The sequence below is a fragment of the Capra hircus genome, chromosome 19 (assembly GCF_001704415.2).
Source record: "Capra hircus breed San Clemente chromosome 19, ASM170441v1, whole genome shotgun sequence".
Lineage (NCBI taxonomy): Eukaryota > Metazoa > Chordata > Mammalia > Artiodactyla > Bovidae > Capra > Capra hircus.
In genome coordinates this window covers 34,640,301-34,660,413 of record NC_030826.1, presented here as the reverse complement: position 1 = coordinate 34,660,413, position 20,113 = coordinate 34,640,301, and the positions used below count along the sequence as shown (strand labels likewise).

Here is a 20,113-nt window from a genome sequence, read left to right as displayed (position 1 = left end):
TCCACCCCTCTCTGGAGCTCTTCCCATCTTCCTGGGCCAAAGCTCTGTCCCCATTAAACCCTTACCACACACCCTTCTACTTCCTGTGCCTCTGGATTTGGGGACTCCAGGGACCTCCTGTAAGTGGGGTCATGGTACTTGTCCTTGTGTGTCTGGCTCGTTTCACTTAGCATATGTCCTCAAGGCTCATTCATGTCGGAGCACATGATAGAATCTTACCGTGGAAGGTCTGATGTAGTTAACTCTGCCCTGAAGCGAACTGACCATGGGTCTCTCCTCTGTGATTCCTGTGGAGAGGCTGTGCCCACACTTCCAGGGCAGGTGTGTGGAGCCCTCCCAACTGTGTGCCCTGAGATTCCTGGAAAGGCAGCCCAGACCACAGCTCTGCTGAGCCACCTTCATGGGGTCCCTGCTGCCGGCTCCTCAGTGTGTGTCACACCCCAGTCGTGTAGTGGGGAGTCTGGTAGCCCTCATGTGCCTTGCTGGAGGGCAGCTGTGGGCTCATCAGTCCCCTGGGCAAGGCGCTCCAGCCAGAGGAGTCACCTCAGGGTCTGCTCACGGGCGAGGTGGTGGGCTTGGTCTGAGCACTCCTCAGAGGAACTGAGAACTGCTGGGCTGTGGGTCTGGCTACTTTACAGTTTTCTTCCTTAGGACAGTCCTGGAGGATGCTTGATCCTGGGACCTTTGCCTACTTGGTTTTCCATGTGTTTGGGCCCCAGGGCAGAATGGGGAGGGTCTCAGCTTGGCCTGCTGCCCGTGGGGACGCTCCTCTGCAGCCCAGTCTCCATCACACCCCTGCATCAGAGCCTCCAGATTGCAGGGCTCAGGGACCGCAGTTTCAGTAGCCACCCCTGTGACATGAAGAGGCATAGGCACCAGAGCAGCCCTGCTCTAAGTGCCAGCCCTCCCTCCCCCGACCTGCCCCCACCTGGAGCTTTCCCAGGCAGACTGATTATTCTGATTCACTGGCAGCCTTGGTGGCTATCATGTCCACAGCCATGGCGGGAGGCCATGTGGCCACAAGAAGGTCCCTTTCACGATGAAGCACACAACTCGTTGGGATGCATGTGAATGGTAACCACAAAGCTGAACCACAGTGCGCACCTTCTTCAGGGCAATGGGTGGATTGTGGAGTCAGAGCTTTCTGGAAGGAGTGGGGGCCTTGGCCTCCACCCTGCTCGTCATAGGGGTTGCAGGGGTACCATATGCTCAGCCCGGTGCTACGTGGCTGCTCTTCAGGCACCTCCTCTAACGTGATGTTCGCTTCAGTTACTGCTTGACAGGTACTGCCCTTCCATTTCACAGAAGAAAACTGAGGTCCCAAGAGATGGTGGCATCACTCAACTTGTGAGTGTCAGAACTGGGAGTTTGCGAGCTGGTGAGATGCCTTCTGGGAGAAGGACGGGTCCTTTCCCCAGCGGCCCCACCCCTCTGCCCGCCACTGCTGCTGCTGTGTCTAGTGGTGGGCGGCTCGGCTGCACCTGGCCACTGCGTGCAGTGTGGGGAGGGGTGCTGGGTGCGGGCTGGCTGGGCTCTTGGCCTCCGGCCCACCCTCGGGTTTGTCTGTGGCCGCAGATGGGAGCTCTGGTGGTTTCCCGTGTGCCTTCCAGCTCCTTGAAGTAGACTCGCTTCAGGTTTGCAGTCGGGTGTGTGGATGTACGTTCAGAGGTGTGTGGAAAGTGCAGTGTAGAGTTCACCTGTGCCTCCAAGAGGCGGAGAAGCTTCCTCTGACCCCCATCTGATGCTTTATGAATCAGTCTCATGTCTTTAGATTTATTTGTAAACCTTTCATGCATTTGGCCTGGCTTTGACCTTGGTACTTTTCCACCTGGGTTCAGCTTCCAGGGCACGGAGGCAGACCTACTGTGTTGGGGCTGGGGGCCCGAGGGGTGCAGGGAGAGGGCACTGGCGTGGAGTCCGTACCTGGAGGGTTTCCTCCAGTCCCCCCTCTCTGAGAAAGTGGCCGGTTTGCCCTCCACATGACCTCAGGGGCTGTTGGACCCGCAGTGACTCCTAACTGTTTTCCTTCCCTTGTCTGCTCAGCTGTCCCTCCTCAGTCCTGTGGTTGCTGTGGTAAAAATGGCAGTTTTAAAAAGTAACTTTAAACTTGGAAGTGTTTTCATCCTCATGTCAGCCTGTGAGCAAGATGGGGGCTGTGAAAGAGCAGGGGCAGCCCCAGCCCTGTGGGTGCTCCGCGTCCTGCAGGGCTCTCCCGATGCTCTCACAGGCAGGCTGGTGACCTCCATCTTCCCCACGGAATCCTGCACAGAAACGTAATGGGAGCTTTAAACTGACGCAGTCTGGTGCTACTTCAGTTGAAGCTGTGCATGATCCACCCTTCCTTCACCACCCCCCACCCCAGCAGCCCTGGCTGGACTGGACAAACCTCCCCAGACAGAATCACCCTGGTGCCTCAAGGCCCAGCCCGCAGTCTGCATGAGCAAGCCTGCACCACCTCTTCCGTGTCCGCCAGTTAATTATTTTTCCAAAATAATGAACTTAAAAAGCATTTGCCAAAGTCTGAGTGCTTTACCAGTGTGAACAGCCACCCTCCCTCCCCCTCCCCCCCCCCTACCCATTCTGTGAGCTCTGAGGCCTCCACAGGGGCTGGGTGAAGGGGAGAGCAGCTGGGGGCCGGGGAGGGGCTGCTGCAGGACAGCTCAGCGGGAATGCTCAGCAGCCAGGCCCCAGCCACATGTCAAGAAGGTGACTCCAGGGTTGAGGCATTGCACCCCTGCCTGCCTTCATTTTTAGACTTGAGGGCTGCAGCTGAATTCTTGTCCTGTCTTTACTTAATCATGACAGCTACACATGATTTTCACGTCTCTGGGAGGGATGTTGTCACAGTTAATTCCTTAATGACTCTTAAGTATAAGTGCATTGGGGATGAAATATAGTCTGTAAAGGGCTCTGCCTCTGGGCTTCCTGCAGGCTGCTTTGCCCTGGAGCATCCTTGGGTCAGCTTCAGGTTACTTGGAAATGTTACGGTGGGTGACAGGAAAGGGCATGATGAACCCAGCTGGGACTGGGAACTCCTCCCAACCAAGCCCTGTTGTCCAAAGATCAGGGGTCAGCAGTGGCACTCAGAAGTGTCACGCACCTTCCTTCCTCAAGTATGACTCCCTGGGACGCAGAAGGCCGCACCCATTAGAGTGAAGCATCCTTTGGTACAGGTATTCCCTGGAGACTGGTGGCCAGATTGTAGGCCCTTCTCACTGAGTGGCTTAAGATGTCTGAGCGTGGTGTCTACCGGAAAATACAGCATTCTGCATCTGGTAGCTTTTTGTTGTCATTTACCACTCTTACCTGCTGGCCTGGGTGACATTTCTCAGTGTGGAACAGCTTGGGGGTGGAGGCGACCAGTGGTTACTTATGGGGCTGTTTGGAATGAAGAACAGAGCAGACTCCTGGGAGTTACAGCAGAGGGGTTTCAAGAATGATCGGGTCCAGAAGTCCGTTTGTGGCTGGGGAAATCCACCAGTAGGTATGGGGTTACCTGGTCCTGAAGGGAAGGGCTTGCTGCTTCCACGGGGCCTGAATCTGGGGCAGGATGGATGCTCTGTGCTGCCAGTGCCTCAGAGAGCAAAGAAGTTAGAGGAGAACATGCAGGAGTGAGTGGGTGCAGAGGCTCAGATAGAAAGGAGCACGTGTGTACCTGCCAGGTGGGGTGGGAAGGCTCTGCAGGTAACCCTGAATCATTCAAAGAGCCAACAGAGGACATAGGCACCACTCCCAGGGGGCCTCCTTCCTCTGTCCCTGGTCCCCAGGACGCAGATTTCCGTGTGAGTCTTCCTGCACAGGGCAGTGAGTGCTTTAAGGGAGAGCCTTGCTATTTGCCTGCATAGACAGAACCTTAAACTATGCATGTGGGTGTGGGAGAAGCCTGGCACCTGTCAGCTGACCCAAGGGTGGAGATCAATCTGCCATCCCCTTTGACTCTGGCACGTCTGCTGTACGCGTTTAAGAAGCCTCTCCCTGCCCCGGAATCCTCCCTCTCTGACTTTGAGACTATTGAGAGGACCTGGCCCGGCGAGTGCCTTTCCGTGTCACTGGGGCCATCCCGTGTGCCTTCATTCCTTCCCAGTTACCCACGTGCTCAGTCATGGGCAGCAGGGTAGAGATGCACTCCCTACTGTGTCTGGTGCCCTCAAGCCTAATGAGAACCACGGTCCTCTTTCTGACTCTCCCGGTGTGCCCACAGCTGTTGTGGGACACCTGTGGCTTGTGAACAGAGGGGCTGCAGGTGATGTTACGTCCTGCTGCCCACTTGGGGCCCCTGCCAGCCCTTTGCATGTGCACGGCTCTTACAGAGTTGGAGGGGGTCATGGGATGGTTGGAGCAGCAGTTCTGTGAGCTGGTGGAGGGATTTCTGGGGACCTCACTCTTCAGGGGTAGCAGCTGAGACTGGGCTGTGGTGGGCATCCTTGGTGGAGGTCCTTAGAGCTGTGGGTGGACTTCTGTGGCGCTGCGACTCTGGTCTGGAGGGTGAGCGTCTGCGTTAATAGGCTGGGTGGGTCTGGCCCTCCTGCAGGGACAGGAGTGACTTTGGGTTTTAGGAAAGGGAGCAGCTTGGAATAATTGGTTAGGGAGCAAATTAAGTAGCAGTAGGGAGAGAACTGTCGAAAAAGAGTCATTTTATGAGAGTCAGCAACAGGAAACATTTGGGGTCCAAGAGACAAAGCCAAGTGACTGGTATCGGTCTGTGCACCCATGGTGCCCCCACACGTGCCTGTGCAGGGCCAGGTGGCTCGAGGCCAGGCTGCAGAGTCCTCCAGGGCACAGCCCTGCACCCTGACTTCTTGGGACCCCATTGTGAGCCAGCCCTCCCTGCCTGACCGTGGTTTTTTTTTTTAACTTTCCTGGGAAACAGGCAATACAAACAGTCTGATAAGCCAGCCCATGTAAGGTATTAAATGGAGGGCTAGATCAGTCATGTTTATGTTATTCTGACCCTGTGAAAACTGCCACTCAAGCCACGTAATGACCATGGCTGTACTTCCTTCCACACTTGGTTTCTCTTGACGTTTATGGTTGCCCTCCCCCATTCATTTTGATTTATATTTAACTAACCTTAATTGAACTTTGCACTTCCTGACAGAGCTACAAGTTCTCCTTAGTGTGGGCACGTCCTTCGGTCAGAGAGTCTTCTTTTTTTCCTAGTCACATCCCTCATGGCGACCTCTCTCTGCTTGTCCCATTTGGCCTGGCTCTTCTCCAGGCCTGCTGCTTAGCTCTTGGCCTGGGGCTCCCTTCAGCCTTCTCCTGAGTGTTTTAGGTTGATCTCTTGTTTTTGGTTTGCTTCTCTACTTGGTAAAGCCTCTTGAGAATGGCACAAGGGGGAGAGCTTTGAGACCTTGCATGTCTAAAAATGCCTTTTTGCTTATACTCTCGATTGGCAGCTGGACTGGTTATACAATGTCAGGCTGGGAACAGTGTCCCCTTGGAGTTTTGAAGGCACCATTGTCTCTTATTTCTACCATTACCGTGGAGTAGTTCACGTACGGTTCCTGACCCCATGGTGAACGAAGGGCGTTTTCTCTCTGGAAACTCTGAGAGCCCCTGGGCTCTAGAATTGCATGGGCTGTGCTTTGCTGTGGGCCTGTTTTCTCTCACTGAGCCAGAAGCCTGTGTGCCTTTCAATGAGGAAAGTTCAGTTTTTCTGGTCCAGTAGTTTTCTTGTTGTTTTTTTTCTTCGGGTGATTTTTTTGTTTTCTCTTCCCTGGTCTCAGAGCCTCTGTTCCTTGGCTCTCGGTTCCTGTGGACAGTCTCTAACTTTATTATCTTTTTGCGTGGCTTTGTTGTTCCTGAGACCTCATTAACCTTGCTGTAAACCCTTCTGTTTCTGATCCCAGTGATCCTGTTTTGTTCTATTCTGGTTCTTATGTCAGCTGTGATACTTACAGTTTCTTGGGGCTCATTTCTTGTTCTTTGTGTATCCCTTTTTATAGCATCTTATTCCAGTTTCATGGACACAGTACTGTCTCTTATAATTCCAGTTATTTTGAAATTCCATTCTGTCTCTGGTCTGACTTGCTTTCTTCTTAGTTCCCTCCCTGCCTGTTTTGGTCTTGGGCTTTCTCAAATGACTGTGACCCATAGCTGTACATTTGTATTGAAGAACGAGGTTATGTGTGCGCAGGGTTTATGTGGTGATTGGCCGGCCTTGTCTTAGAAGGACAGTCAGGCTGGGAACTGGAGAGCCCCCCGATCCAGGTCCTCCCCTCTCCTGTCTGAGGTGGCCTCAGCTTTCAGGATGATGACTTTCATGGAATCTTCCACCTCCTGCCCCTCGCCCCCACCCTGCCATGCACACACACCCCCACGCCCCCACACATACCCCCCACCCTGCCATGGTGCTTCCTGCCCTGATTCCAGAACCTTTTCAGAGAGCACCTTGTGGGTGCTGCCCATGGGAGCCTGCCCTGTGGGCTGGTGCTCCTTGAATGGGGACTGCCCAGCCCTCCTGCCCATCTCGCCTCTGAGGTTGGCGGAGATGCTGGGCTACTCCTGAGCATGAGGAATTCTGGGACCCCTTGAATCTGCTCCCCCGGGTCCCTCTCCAGGTGTGCACAATTTATTTACTATCCCACATCTGCTGCTCTCTCCTGTTTTTTGTCTTTGAGAGTTATAGCTTTTAAAAATCTGTGGTCATTTTTTATTAGAGTTTTATCAGCAACTTGAATGCATCTCTGATTTTGGCCGTGCTTGACTGGAGGCCCCTCATGCATTTCAGGAGTCAGTGTCCACCCTGGGCCTCCCCCTCGTGAGCCCCACTCCTCTGTCCTCTCCTAGATGGTCTGTGGGGCAGGTTGTTGCCCTGGGTCTGCACAGCTCGTGTGCCAGGTATGGTGTCTTTGAGAGAGAGTGTAAATGTGCCTGCTGCGAGTGTGTGTTCACCTCCTGAATTAAGGCTGCAGTGCCTTTTATGAGAAAGAGATACTTTTCATCTCTTAGGGAACAGTTCTTCTGGTCCAGGAGTTTTTGGATCAAGATGAAATTGATTCTCTGGTTGGAAACCCCAGGGTTAACGATGACTGCTGTTCCAGAAAAGTTAGAGGGAGACTCCGTCTAATCTCCCTTTGGCGAATGAGGCCCTTGACTGACTGGGCCCAGGCACCTACTTGCACCAACAATAAGACGCTTGTTGGCAGGGGCTGGGCAGGTCCCGTAACTGATACTCTGGCCGCCGTGAGAATGGCCGTGGGGGTGTGCGGCACGGGCCTGTCCTCGCTCCGGGCCTCGCGCGCTTGTTCCCTCTCTCACACCGTGTGTTTTCCTTACGGTGCTCCCTGTGACCTGAAGGAGCCAGGAGAGGTTGATGCATTCATCCACTTGCTGCGTGCCTTGGGCAGGCTGGGAGTTGGAAAAATGGAGATGAGGAAGAGTCCTGCCCTCCAGAACCTCACAGCCCATATCAGGGAGGAGGGTTAGCTGGCACAGGGGCACGGCGCTGAGAGACACATGCCCTGCCTGGCTGCAGAGGTGTTCCCCTCAAGCTCTGGATCGCCCTTGGGAGAGACAAACTCAGAGCATTCCAGAGGTGGGCGTTCAGGATTGGTCAAAGCACACAGATGGTGGTAGAAGATGGGACTAAAGAAAGAGGGATTTCTGCCCCCTAAAGCCAGAAATAAATATTTCATGGCAAAGAATTTGGGAAACAGTAAAAGGCATGTAGAAAACAACGTTGCCCTGTGCCCCGAGGCGAGAACGTGCAGACGCCATGGTTTGTGTGTCCTCCCAGGGTGTGTAGTTGTACACTTGAGTGAGGCCCCAAAATAAGATTGTTGTATTTAATGAAACGATTCTAATGGTTCCCTGTGTCACCCGTCACAGCACAGTCTTGAACAGCTACCTGTTAGGTCACCAGGTAGCTGTGTTTACTGTGTTCCATACTGCAGGCATTCAAGTCGCTTTGAAGTGTTTTCTTTTTTTTCTTTCTTCCCTACTCTCTTCCGTTCCTTCTCTCTCAGTATAATGGTTCAGCCGACGATCCCAGAAGCAGAGTTGCTGGGTCCAGGCTGTGAACCATCTTGAGGCAGTTGATAGTTACTGCCAGATTGTGCTCTGGAAACTCCGTGCTCCTCAGCTGGGAGGAGGGTGTCCTCTCCATTTTCCTCCCTCCATGTCCGGATCCCCCAGATTTGTGTGGTTGTCCTGGAGGTTGTAGAGGGGTGCTTTCTGAGTGAGGCACCCCACAGATGGTTAGACCATATTTATAGTCTTAAAGAACTGAGACAGCCTGATGCATTGGAACCCTGATGATAACTGAAAAGCCTTATTTTAGCTCCCATTTCATTCCTCCACAGTCAGACCAGAACCCGCAGCAAAGGAAGTTGGAGTGGTTGGCATCACACCTTGGCCTCTTGCACCTCCCCATGCTTCTGAGAGCTAGGGGACTGGAGCAGGCAACTGAGGGGCGGCCCTGCCAAGAGCCGGGCACCACTGCTCCTTGCCACAAAGCTGCTGAGTGGCCATGACATCTGCCCGGCTTATAAAGCGTGGCAACAGCCTGGAGGGGTGGGGTGGGGTTGGAGGGGGCTGCAGAGCCCTCTGCTCCTGCTTGCTTCCTTTTCCCTGGAGTCCGAGGCACCCTCCCTGCCTGCCGCGCGTCGCCCCAGGCTCTTTTCTCCATCACCCACTGGCCTTTCAGAGTTGGACAGAGACAAAGGTTTCCGGCCCCAGAATGTCCCTGCTTGCTTAATTCCCATGCTCTAAAAATATCCGTACAGAGCTTCTTCCTGCCCAGTCTCCAGTCTCCTCCCTACAGAATCCGCCTCGCTGCCCCCCACCCCTCCCCCGGGGAAGAAATAAGATCCCCGTTTCATTGCTCTTTCTAGGCTCAGAGTGGAATAAATAAGAAACGATGGGTTTCCACAGTTAAAAGGGGAAAACTGCCTTTGTTCGGCCTGGAGGGCTGCCACCCGCCTGGGTCTGGGTCCACACTCTGAGGGTCCTGCCTCCTGCTCTGGGAAGGGCACCAGAGAGGAAGAAAGGCGGGGGGAAAAGCAGCCCACGTGGGGTGGCGGAGGGAGGCCAGCCTTCTGCAGCCGGCGGGCCTCCTGCAGTGAGTTGCTGTGGGAGTGAGGCCGGTCTCCCAGGCCCCTGCCCGCCTGGTCAGTGTGGACCAAAAAGGAGTCTATGGGAAGCCTCCACCCTGGGAGGCTGTGGAGACTCCTGCAGCTTTCTCAGGCATTCCTGGATTGGGCTGGAGCCTCGGCCCCTCCCCCAACCCCCAAACCCTGGATGCGTGCCTAATTGAGGCTTCATTTATTCCCCCGTTTTCTCAGCTCCGTAGAAAGAGACAGGCAAGTGGGTGAGGCCTCCCAATCCTCAGAGCATGGGGGTAGTAAGGGGTAGCTGGGGGAGAGAATTACTCCAGGGTGGGCCTCCTCCATCCCAGAGGGGCTGTGGAGGGGGGAGGGGCAGGGAGGGGAGCCAGGGCAAAGGGGCTGCCAAGCTCGGCAGTGGTGGGAAGAATTTCTTTTTTTCTCCCCACTCAGAAACCCAAAAATAGCCATGTCAAAGGCACAAGCCTTGCAAGCTTGGGGCCAGCTGAAAGCCATTTGCTTCTCAGCCCTCCCTCTCTTCCCTCCTCTTCCTCACAGGCCCTTTCCTTCCAAGCTCCTGCCCAGTCACGGGAGGACAGGGACTGCCCCCGCAGGAAGAATGGACACCCTCTCTTCCATTGCTGCCCCAGACTGCACCTTCACTGGTTCCCACAGAGAACTCTCAACCTACTGCCCTGTATCCTGGTGTGAAAAGTGCCCCTGCATTTGCTTTTCTTATAACTTTGAATTTGCTGATTAAGATTTCTTAAAATGCAGCAAATCTGTGGCTAAAATGTAGACAATTAAAAATATGTAAATACTGGATTGGATCTTGAAACCAAGGGGAGTGGTCATACACAGGGGAGCAAATGCCACAAAAACTGTTTGCTGTTACAACTGTTTTTCCCAATCATAAAAGTAACATACTCGTTGTACAGATTTTGGGAGAACAGGACAGCACAAAGATGAGATGATAATACGACAATTCAGAAAATTCTCTGATAGGAACTTCTGGGGTTTATATGATGAGATGCCCTTTCTGGTTTCCTTGATCAGAGTTACTCCCGCTGGGCATCACGTCTCTGCTTCCAGCCTGTTGCTCAGCCCTCAGCAGAGGGCAGAGTGGATGGCCTTCTGCAGGGGCACCCGTCTTCAGGGGTGCTGCAGTGGGGGCTGACCTCCATCTGGGCTGCCGTGGCTTAACAAACAACACGGTTTATTTCTCAAGTCCAAGATCTGTGTGCAGCATGGCCGGGTTCTGGCAAGAGCTGTCTGGTGAGAGCTGTCTTCCAGGTCCCAGACTGCTCCTGTGTCCTCAGGTGGTGGAGAGCAGAGAGGACCTCCCAGAGGCCCTGCTTCCCGGCACCGGGTCATTGAGGGGTAGGGCTTTAGCGAAGGAGTTTTGAGGAGACAGTAACGTTCAGTTCATAAAGAGGCCCTCCAGTGACGCTGGCCAGGCTCTGCCAGTGCCCTGCAGCGTCCTGGGTGTAGGGTGATGGCCAGTTAGGCTGGAGACCTGTGTCCCTGCATCCTGGAGGGACTCTGCCTGGAGGTCCAGGTTGTCCAAAGCGTCATCAGCCTGGCCAGGAAGAGCACAGCACCAACACAGGCCGCCCAGGCTCACGGCTTGTTTTAGGCTGCACTTTTCTGGTGGCTGAGAGGTTAAAGCGTCTGCCTGGAATGCAGAGAGGGTTCGATCCCTGGGTTGGGAAGATCCCCTGGAGAAGGAAATGGCAACCCACTCCAGTACTCTTGCTTGGAGAATCCCATGGAGGGAGGAGCCTGGTAGACTACAGTCCATGGAGTCGCAAAGAGTCGGACACGAATGAGCGACTTCACTTTCACTTTCCCCTCTTGAACGGAGAAGGCGATGGCAGCCCACTTCAGTGTTCTTGCCTGGAGAATCCCAGGGATGGAGGAGCCTGGTGGGCTGCCGTCTATGGGGTTGCACAGAGTCGGACACGACTGAAGCGACTTAGCAGCAGCAGCAGCAGTTCCCCTCTTGGAACTCGTCAAAATGAGATGAAACTGAATTGGCCCGTCCTCAAGCAGCTTGTCAGAAAACACCTGGGTTGTTGTGTGTGGGCTGACTTCCAGCTCCGCCTGTTAGCTGACTGGTCACTTCTGTAGCCTCACTACATCACGTGTTCTCAGTGGTGTGGGGAAAGGAGCAGTGCTTTTCAGGATGAGCGTGGATACTGGACGCTCTGGACGAGACTGCAGCTCCATGGCCTGTCTTCCTGCCGCCCTCCTGTCTCACTGCAGGGGCAAGGTGGGGGAGGGTCTGGCTCTGCTGTCAAACAAAGGCCTGCTTCCCCAAAGGAGCCCCTTCCTCTCAGGTTTAAGGACATCTGTTGCCTAATTAAGAGATGAATGTCTTGAAATAGTACATCTAGATTTTTTAAAAGTGTATTTTCTGTGTTTTTTTAAAAAGAAACAAATTTTAGAACCATTTTGACAGTAGCATGGACAACAATAGGGACTCCAGTTGTGTATGTTTCCTTGTTTTTGAAATTATTTTCTGCAGTGGTGACAGCCCCCACCGCAGGGTCCTGATGGGTCCAGGAGACAGAACACACATCTCCAGGGTGCACCCCTTTATGGCTGGGCGGCGTCTGCCCTCTCCCTCCCCGTCCTCGGTGTCCCCAGGCAGCTGATGGGTCCAGAGAACTCGGGTGCTCCCAGGCCTCCGTGAGCAGCTTCTCTGAGGTTTTGCTGGGGGCAGACATCTGCTGTTAGGAACCAGGTGTGGGTGCTGGGAGAGCCAGCGGCAGTGGCGGGGCTCCAGGGGTGGGGGTGGGGCAGGAGAGCTGGGCCTGGAGGAGGTGAGGTGGGAACAGATTGTAACGGTGGACCTTAACACGCCACCGGGTCAGTGCGGGGCCCAGGAAGTGCACACCTCCAAGCCCTCGGTGGGAGTTTCCAGGAGGAGAGGTAAGTGAGAGCGTCCTTTCTTAGACGAGGCCCTATCAGCCTGCCAGGCCTCAGCTTCTCACAGCCCTTGTTGGGCAGGGAAGTCTTTGCAAGCAGAGAATGAGGCAGAGAACCTTGCTATCAAGCCCCTTCTCTCTGGAGGTTTGTCTCCTTCTCTCACTGTTGGGAAGTTTAAGCAGGAGGGCATCGGCATTGATGTGCTCCAGGCTTCCTACCCTGAGAGGGAGAGGGTTGGTGCCTGTGGGTTTTCTTGTGGACTGTGGAGAAGCATTTGAGTCTGGGAAGAACAGGGCTCTGGACTCACTCTGGGAGGCTCCAGCCCCTCTGCTGATGAGCCCCACAGATCCCTGGGAAGGAGCCTAGGAGCCTGTATGGGATGCAGCTTCAGTCCTGCAGCCGGGTTTTGTGGGTCAGAGATGGGAGGGCGGGATGCGTTGCTCAGCACCATGGCATTTGGGCACAGGCCTGTCCTGAGACGGGTTGGGGATGTCAGCCCCGGGCTCACAGCATGTGTGCCCTGGACCTGCACTGTTGCTGCAGGTGGATGCCTGTGGGCACCCAAGTGTCCCTGGAGCCTGGGGTCCCTGGGGGGCATGGGGAGGGTTGAGGGGCCGTGGCCATGCCTGGCCTGTGTCCAGGCTGGGAGTCCCCTGCTGGATACTCTCGTTACTGCTCTGCTCCCCTGTGCTCTAAAACTTGGACAGCAGGGGAGACCCAGTGACTTCTGATGTGGTGTGAGCTCAGAGCAGACTTTCTCGATTGTGTGGATTCTTGGAATAAATCAGAGAATTTTTCCATTAAAAGGTTATTTGAAGTCCTTTGGGCACCCACCTTGGGTGGGTCCTGCCTAGCCATATTCTGTAGTAGCACCAGCGCCACTTGGTTTCAAGGCTCAGCAGCGTGGTTGACAGGAGGGGGTGTGTGTTGGTGTATGTGTGTGCGTGCGTGTGTGAGCAGCGTGGTTAACAGGAGGGGTATGTGTGTGTCTGTGTGAGCAGCGTGGTTGACGGGTGTGTGTTTGTGTGTGAACAGTGTGGTTGACAGGAGGGGTGTGTGTGTGTCTGTTTGTGTCAGCAGCATGGTTGACAGGAGGGGTGTGTGTGTGTGTGTCAGCAGCGTGGTTGACAGGAGGGTGTGTGTGTGCACACGCGTGTGTGAGCAGCATGGTTGACAGGAGGGGGGTTGTGTGTGTGTGTCACTAGCGTGGTTGACAGGAGGAGGGTGTGTGTGTCACTAGCGTGGTTGACAGGAGGGGTGTGTGTGTGTGTCTTTGTGTGTCTGCAGCATGGTTGACAGGAGGGGTGTGTGTGTCTGCGTGTGTCAGCAGCGTGGTTGACAGGAGGGGTGTGTCTGTGTGTCAGCAGCATGGTTGACAGGAGGGGTGTGTGTGTGTGTGTCAGCAGCGTGGTTGACAGGAGGGTGTGTGTGTGTGCACACGTGTGTGAGCAGCATGGTTGACAGGAGGGGGGTGGGTGTGTGTGAGCAGCATGGTTGACAGGAGGGGGGTTTTGTGTCTGTGTGTCAGCAGCGTGGTTGACAGGAGGGGTGTGTGTGTGTCTGTGTGTGTCAGCAGCATGGTTGACAGGAGGGGTGTGTGTGCGCGTGCGTGTGTCAGCAGCATGGTTGACAGGAGGGGGGTTGTGTGTGTCTGTGTGTGTCAGCAGCATGGTTGACAGGAGGGGTGTGTGTGTGCACGCGCATCAGCAGCATGGTTGACAGGAGGGTGTGTGTGCGCGTGCGTGTGTCAGCAGCATGGTTGACAGGAGGGGGGTTGTGTGTGTCTGTGTGTATCAGCAGCGTGGTTGACAGGAGGCTGTGTGTGTCTGTGTGCGTGTGTGTGAGCAGTGTGGTTGACAGGAGGGGTGTGTGTGTGTGTGTCTGTGTGTGTCGGCAGCGTGGTTGACAGGAGGGGGGTGTGTGTGTCAGCGTGGTTGACAGGAGGGTGTGTGTGTGTGCACGCGTGTGTGAGCAGCGTGGTTGACAGGAGAGGTGTGTGTGTGTCTGTATGTCAGGCGTGGTTGACAGGAGGGGTGTATGTGCATGCGTGTGTGAGCAGCATGGTTGACAGGAGGGGTGTGTGTGTGTGTGTCAGCGTGGTTGACAGGAGGGGGGTGTGTGCGCGTGCGTGTGTCAGCAGCATGGTTGACAGGAGGGGTGTGTGTGTCTGTCTGTGTCAGCAGCGTGGTTGACGGGGTGTGTGTGTCTGTGTGTGTCAGCAGTGTGGTTGACAGGAAGGGTGTGTGTGCCCACGTGACCCGCCTGCATGCTCTGTGTGGCAACAAGCTCCCCCCATTCTATGTTCCACCGGGATGCTCACACTGGGTCAGAGCCAGAGGAGGTGGACCTGGCGCTCAGGGCCGGAGGGTCGAGGCGGGGGCCTCTGCCTGTGTGCGGTGTGGGGACGGCACTCTCCTCTCATCACAGGATGTGTGGCAGCCCCACCATGCCCTCACCTTCCTGTGGGGGGCAGGGTTGCCTGGTGTGGTCTTCACCTTCCCAGTTGGTCGAGGGCCTCACAGGGTCACCAAGGAGAGGACCCGTGTCCCTCCTCCTCCCCTCAGGAGGTTGCCTGAGGTTCCGTTTTCTCTCTCACTGCGGCTGGCAGGGCCTTTGTGGGTGCTGGGGCCTGACGATACCACGTCCCCAGGCGTGCCCCCGTCTGTGAACCCTGCTGTCCCTCACCCGCAGTGGGCTCGCAGCAGCTGTGTTTTCTCTCTCCTCTCCCCTCTGTTATACTTTCATCAGGTCCTCTTTGGCCCAGCCACGAGCTGCCTAGTGACCTAGTGCAGCTGGCCAGGGCCTGGGCCATCCAGCCCGTGGTGCTGGGCCTGCTGTGGCAGTGAGCAGACTGGTCTCCCCTCCAGGTGGTTTTTCCCAGCCTCGGCGTTAGATGCGTGAAGGGGCTTTTTGGTAATTCTGATGCCCAAGCCCCACCCCCAGAGAGTTTAAATCTGGGCATGGAACCTCCATTTAGTTACCTTTCCAGGTCATTCCATTATTCAGCAAAAGTTGAAAACCATCACATTAAGCACTCAGGCCTTACAGCTTAGGACCTTTCGCCTTCTCTCCAGCCTCTCTGGTGGTTCCTGGTCCCCAAGAGTCTGTTCTGGCTGCTTCAGACCTCAGCATCGGGGGTCTTTCAGCACCAGAGTGAGCAGGGGGCCCTGCAGGAGGGTTTGCTGAGTGCCACGGCCCCAGCAGCTGTGTGGCTTCCAGCCCACCCATAGCAGACGATGGTGTGCTCTCTCCCAGTCTGCCTGGAGCCGCTGGGCAGAGCAGCACTGCCTTCCCCCAGGCACGGCGCCCTGCAGACCAGAGCTGGGCATGCATCTCCACAGCAGGCCGCACTGCCTGCATGCTAGGGCCCACCCCCCTCTGTGAGCAGCTCCGCTCTCACAGCTCTCTCGGCTGGAAGAATGGCTTCTGCTAGGAGGTGCCTTGAGCCCCTGGCCTTTCCCCTCTGTGCCTGCCCTCCCTCCCTCTTTACCCAGCATGCCCTGGAAGAGAGGGCTCCGAAACTCGTGCTAGAGGCAGGAAGTGTAGAACTAGTGTCTGCTCCCCCACAGGGATCTCAGATACAAGGAGCTGTGATGGGTTTTTCCCCAGGACTTCCCTGTAGAGTCCAGGTGCGGGTATGTAAGGTAGTGGTGCCCTTGGACGTGAGTGGAGTCTGTACAACTGAAGGAGAAGGGATCGTGCTGGGTGCCTTGTGCACAGTGGTGAAGTTGCCCATGGAGCACTGGATCACAGTCTGGGCCACTTGGGTGTGCTGGGGCCCAGGCAGGCAAGGGGAGAGGCTGGAATGATCCACATGGTCCTGGATTCAAGTGGAGGAGACCAGTGTGTTTAGCTTCAGAGACACGCTCAGGAGAGAGAGATCCTGCAATTGATAGATAGGAATAGGTTGGGGGCGGGGGGTGGTGAATGTAGACGTGACTGCACAGGTTATACGCACCTGTGTTTCCTTGTCTGTCATCTGAGAAGGCCTGGAGGCAGCAACGCACTGAAAGCAATGAGCATACCTAGTTCCTCAGTATTGATTTCTAATTCTGTTCTCCAGTGAAAGGAACCAGGGATCCTTGGAGAAATGGCCGATTCTAGGATCAGGGAATGGCAACCCACTCCAGTGTTCTTGCCTGGAGAATCCCAGGGACGGGGGAGCCTGGTGGGCTGCCGTCTATGGGGTCGCACAGAGTCGGACACGACTGAAGCGACTTAGTAGCAGTAGGATCAGGGTAGGTACATACAAGCTGAGCCTGGGGCACCTTGCCCTGCAAACAGTGGGACGTGTGCATGCTGGTAGGCCACATGGTCAAGGCCAGGACAGTCTGAGCCACAGAGCCATCGGGTAGTGCCGGGTTAGTCTGTACTGTATGGGAGGCACACTGAAGTCTAGCAGGGAAGGGCCTGTGTGGCTGTTCCCGTGCTGCTGCTTCCCGGGCTTGGGGCGGGGGCGCTGTTGAGGCCAGAAGGCCTGGCCCCTGTGAGCCTGGACAGGTTTCCCAGGCTTCCTGTCTCTTGCTCCCCCTTCTCTGTGTGTGACAGGATGAGGTCACACCTGCCTCATGGGAGGTCATATTTAAGGAGGGATGAGAGAGACTATAACTGGGTGATCCTGGCTTAGAGGTGGTAGAGAGAGGCTCGTGCCCTTCAGCCCTCACCTGTCACGTCTCTGCCTTTCGTGGCCCTTCTACAAACTTTCTGAAGGAGGTAGCACCTTCTTATCATGGAGAGATTGCCAAAAGTCTCAGGGTACAGTTGGTGCCTGAGTCCCGTTGCCACACGGAGCTGCGGGGCCGGCAGGGAGCTCTCACTGTGCAGAGGGACCAGGGAGCAGCTTGGGCCCTGAGCCCTGGAGCAGTGACCTCTGAAGAGGAGCGCGTGTCGCCCGGGGCCCTCTAGGTGCAGTGAGGAGAGAACGCTGGAGCTTCTGATGCTGTACTTTATGGCCCCCGCTGAACTCACCTGTGTGTGTTGCTTGTGTGTAACACAGGGTAACTCATCAGGGCCGTGCACCTGCACCGGCACCATGAGGGAAGGGGAGGAGAGCAGAGCGCTGGGCCTGCCCGCTCTCACGCTCGTGCCTCGCTCCACACGGTGCCCTCCCTGGTCCTTCCTGTGGCCCTGCCTCAGAGAGGCCGTGTATTTTGTTGGGGCCAGTGGGGATCAAGTGTCTTGCCTGAGGGAGTCTGCCTTTGGAGAGCGCAGAGACCACCACCCAGGGAGGGTTCTACTGGGCACTGGCACGATGTGGGGGAAGGCAGCCAGGGCCTAGAGCTGAGGCAGGAAGGTGGGAAAGACAGCGCTCATCCCGAGGGAGGTGGGGGACCTGGGCCACCACCCTCGTCAGCTGCTTGGTTGAGGACCACCCACCAGGCTCCCTTCTCCAGCTTAAGGGCTGGCCAGGAGCCTCCAGGAGAGGTGCTACAAGGCTTTACTTCACTTGGGAAGCGCTCAGCTTGGCGTGGGTGTGGCTCCCTCTCTCATGCCCACTTGGGGGCACTTCTGAGACAGGACACACTTAGAACACTCAGTGAGGGTGCATGCTCTTCTGTGGGCACATGGTTGCCCTCCTGCCCTTCTGCCTCTGTCCTGAACTGGGCCCCAGGAGGACGGGTGGATCCCAGAGGCCCCACGGAAAGGCTTCTTGGAGTGGGGAACTTACTCCCTGCCTTGCAGTGACCCTGCGAGCTGGTGGCTGTGTCAGGGTGAGGACTCCGGAAAGCCACCACCTCTGGGGTCTGGCTCCTGGGTGGCGCCCCAGTGGACAAAAAGGGAACTGGCTGGTGATGGGTCAGCAGAGCTCGGCATCTCATCTTCAGACCAGATCCCCTTCCTCTGTGTTGCAGCAGGGGACTGGCTGGTGGAAGGGAACCCAGGCACTACTGTGGGCCTTTTCTGCCCCTGCTGCTTCTCCAGAACCAGCCGGGAAGTGCTGGGCCCTTGGGACGGGCTCCTTGTGGAGGTGGAGGTGGGGTGGGAGTTAGAGCTTGGGCTCCCCTCCCTTCACAGAGTCTTCGGCCTGGTGTGGTGGCTGCCACGGCCCCCTGCCTCCTTCCCCAAAGCCTCCTTGTGTTCCAGGAGGGTCCTCACTCATCCGCTCAGTATCTTGTTTTTGGATTTCTCTCCCTAATGTCAGTGCCTCACAGCTTTGACTGAGAAAAGGGGGGAAGTGCTATAATTTGTCCCAGCCCTGGCCAGGCAGCCCTGAAGGAGGCCTACCTCTGACGACCCCAGGTGCGAGGCTCCAGTCTGCCTGCCCCACAGTCCGCCTTCAAGGTGTGCTTCTCTCTGGCCCCTCCTAGCCTTTAAAAATAGCCTTGCAATTTCAAAACCACCTCCTGTAGCTTTTCTCACTGCTTTCTGGATCAGCCACCCTCTGAGACCAGGCTCCCGGCTGCCTCTGTCACCCCCGCTGTCCTCAAGAGGCGTCTGCTGCCTATTCCCCACACACAGCCCCCGCCCTCCCCCAGCACTCATGGGTTGTTCTTTAGTGGGAAGGAACGTGAAGCTGATTGTCCTCTGAGGAGAGCAGGCCTGTCACCGCTTTCCCCCGGGGTGGGTCAGTAGGACGCGGGGCTATGAGGGCCAGACTGAGGCAGCCCACCCCCATGCTCTGCGTGGCAGGGGGGTCTGCACAGCTGTGAGGCCCCAGTGCTTATGGAGAAGCCAAGAGGGTCCGGAAGGACCTGGGGAGACAGGGATGTTCCCTCTGCCCCTAGAGTGACTCCTGCCCTGCCTTCCTCTTGCAGCCCACAACCCTCCCACAGGGCACCATCAACATGAACCAGTGCACAGACGTGGTGGACGGGGAGGGCCGGACGGGCCAGAAGTTCTCCCTGTGCATTCTGACCCCCGAGAAGGAGCACTTCATCCGGGCCGAGACCAAGGAGATCATCAGTGGGTGAGTTTCTACATGTGTATTGAGCGAGGTGCCCCACCTGCCCGGGTCCTCGGACTATCTGCGCCTTGTATCTGCTGAGTTCTCTCTCCGTCCATCTTTGGTTCATCCCCGCCCACAGTTGCCCCGCTGCCCCTGCACGCCTCACTCCCCTGCCACCTCCCTCTGCTGGCTCAGCGCATCTTCCAGGCCTCTCTCTGGTCTCCCAGTCCATCCTCACCTCACTCTGGCCGCCTCTCACTCAGCCACAAGGGGCTCGGTCTCCAGAGATCCAGCCTCACTGGCCTCCTGCCCGAAAGGCCCTGGGGCCCTGCCCAGGCCCCTCCTGCAGCTCATGCACTGCAGCTCTGAGCTGCCGGCCACGCATGCCCCCTGCTGCCTCTCGCCTGCCCTCCCTTCACCCTCCAGTGCGGCCCCCAGGAGGCCTTCCCCACGAGGCATGTGGCTCTGTCAGCTGGCGCTTGTGAAGGCTGGGGTTTGCCCAAGTGTGTTGTCCTCCTCAGCCAGCGGTCAGCCCTGGAGCAGAGGCTGTGTCTCCCTGATGACCCCCGTGTCTGCACTTAGGAGTCACCACAGGGTGCCCACACGCACTGCTTTTCTTGTCTGCATGGACACAGCAGAGTTCTGGGCCACCCCACCCCCCCACCTCCAGCATGCCCTGGGTGGAGGCTGGGAGAAGCCCTGGAAAGTAGAGGGACCCAGATTTCCAGGCAGCTGCCAGCTCAGGGGGCTGAGCTCCGTGCTCTGAGCCCTGTCACATCTGCCTCCTGGGGGCCCTGCTCTTCTGTGTACGCAGCTGCACAGCTGTGTGACATGGTGCGTGACAGCGAGCAGGTAGCCCTGGCCCAACCAGGAGCTTGGGCACTGGGTCATGGAGAAACTTGTCATTCTCTAAGGTGCAAAGGAGGAAATAAACTCCCTGGGTTGAGGGGCTGGGCTGATTACTGCGCAAGGAGGAGAAGGAATTAGGACATCAGGCACCTTGCGTTCGGGAAACGGTGAGCGATGGGCTGGGCTTTGGGGCCCCATCAGCTGCAGCTGGCCACGGCTGCTGTGGGAGGAAGTGAGATCTCATTTTCACTGAGGTGGGTGTGGAACGGGGGCCAGACCCATGCTGCTGAGGGGTGGGTGGCTTCTTCCTGGGGTGCCAGCTCCCTGCTAGTCATCCTCCTGTGGGGAGAGGCAGGATTTTGTTTCTAACGCCAGGGGCAGACAAGAGGACCAGTTTCAC

General features: G+C 56.5%; 1 protein-coding gene across 12 annotated transcripts in view; it reads left to right on the top strand.

Annotated features, from left to right (window-relative positions):
• The window catches only part of MPRIP (myosin phosphatase Rho interacting protein), a 94,988-nt gene that overhangs the window by 28,786 nt on the left and 46,089 nt on the right, over positions 1-20,113 (top strand). For 10 of the 12 annotated variants that reach the window (XM_018064820.1, XM_018064816.1, XM_018064814.1 and 7 more), the window contains exon 4: positions 18,734-18,885. In XM_018064820.1, the coding sequence (XP_017920309.1) occupies positions 18,734-18,885 (152 nt within the window). Of the gene's footprint in view, positions 1-9,605; positions 9,745-11,923; positions 11,982-18,160; positions 18,261-18,733; positions 18,886-20,113 lie in introns of those variants that run through there. The other 2 variants (XM_018064810.1, XM_018064815.1) reach the window with 2 other exon arrangements.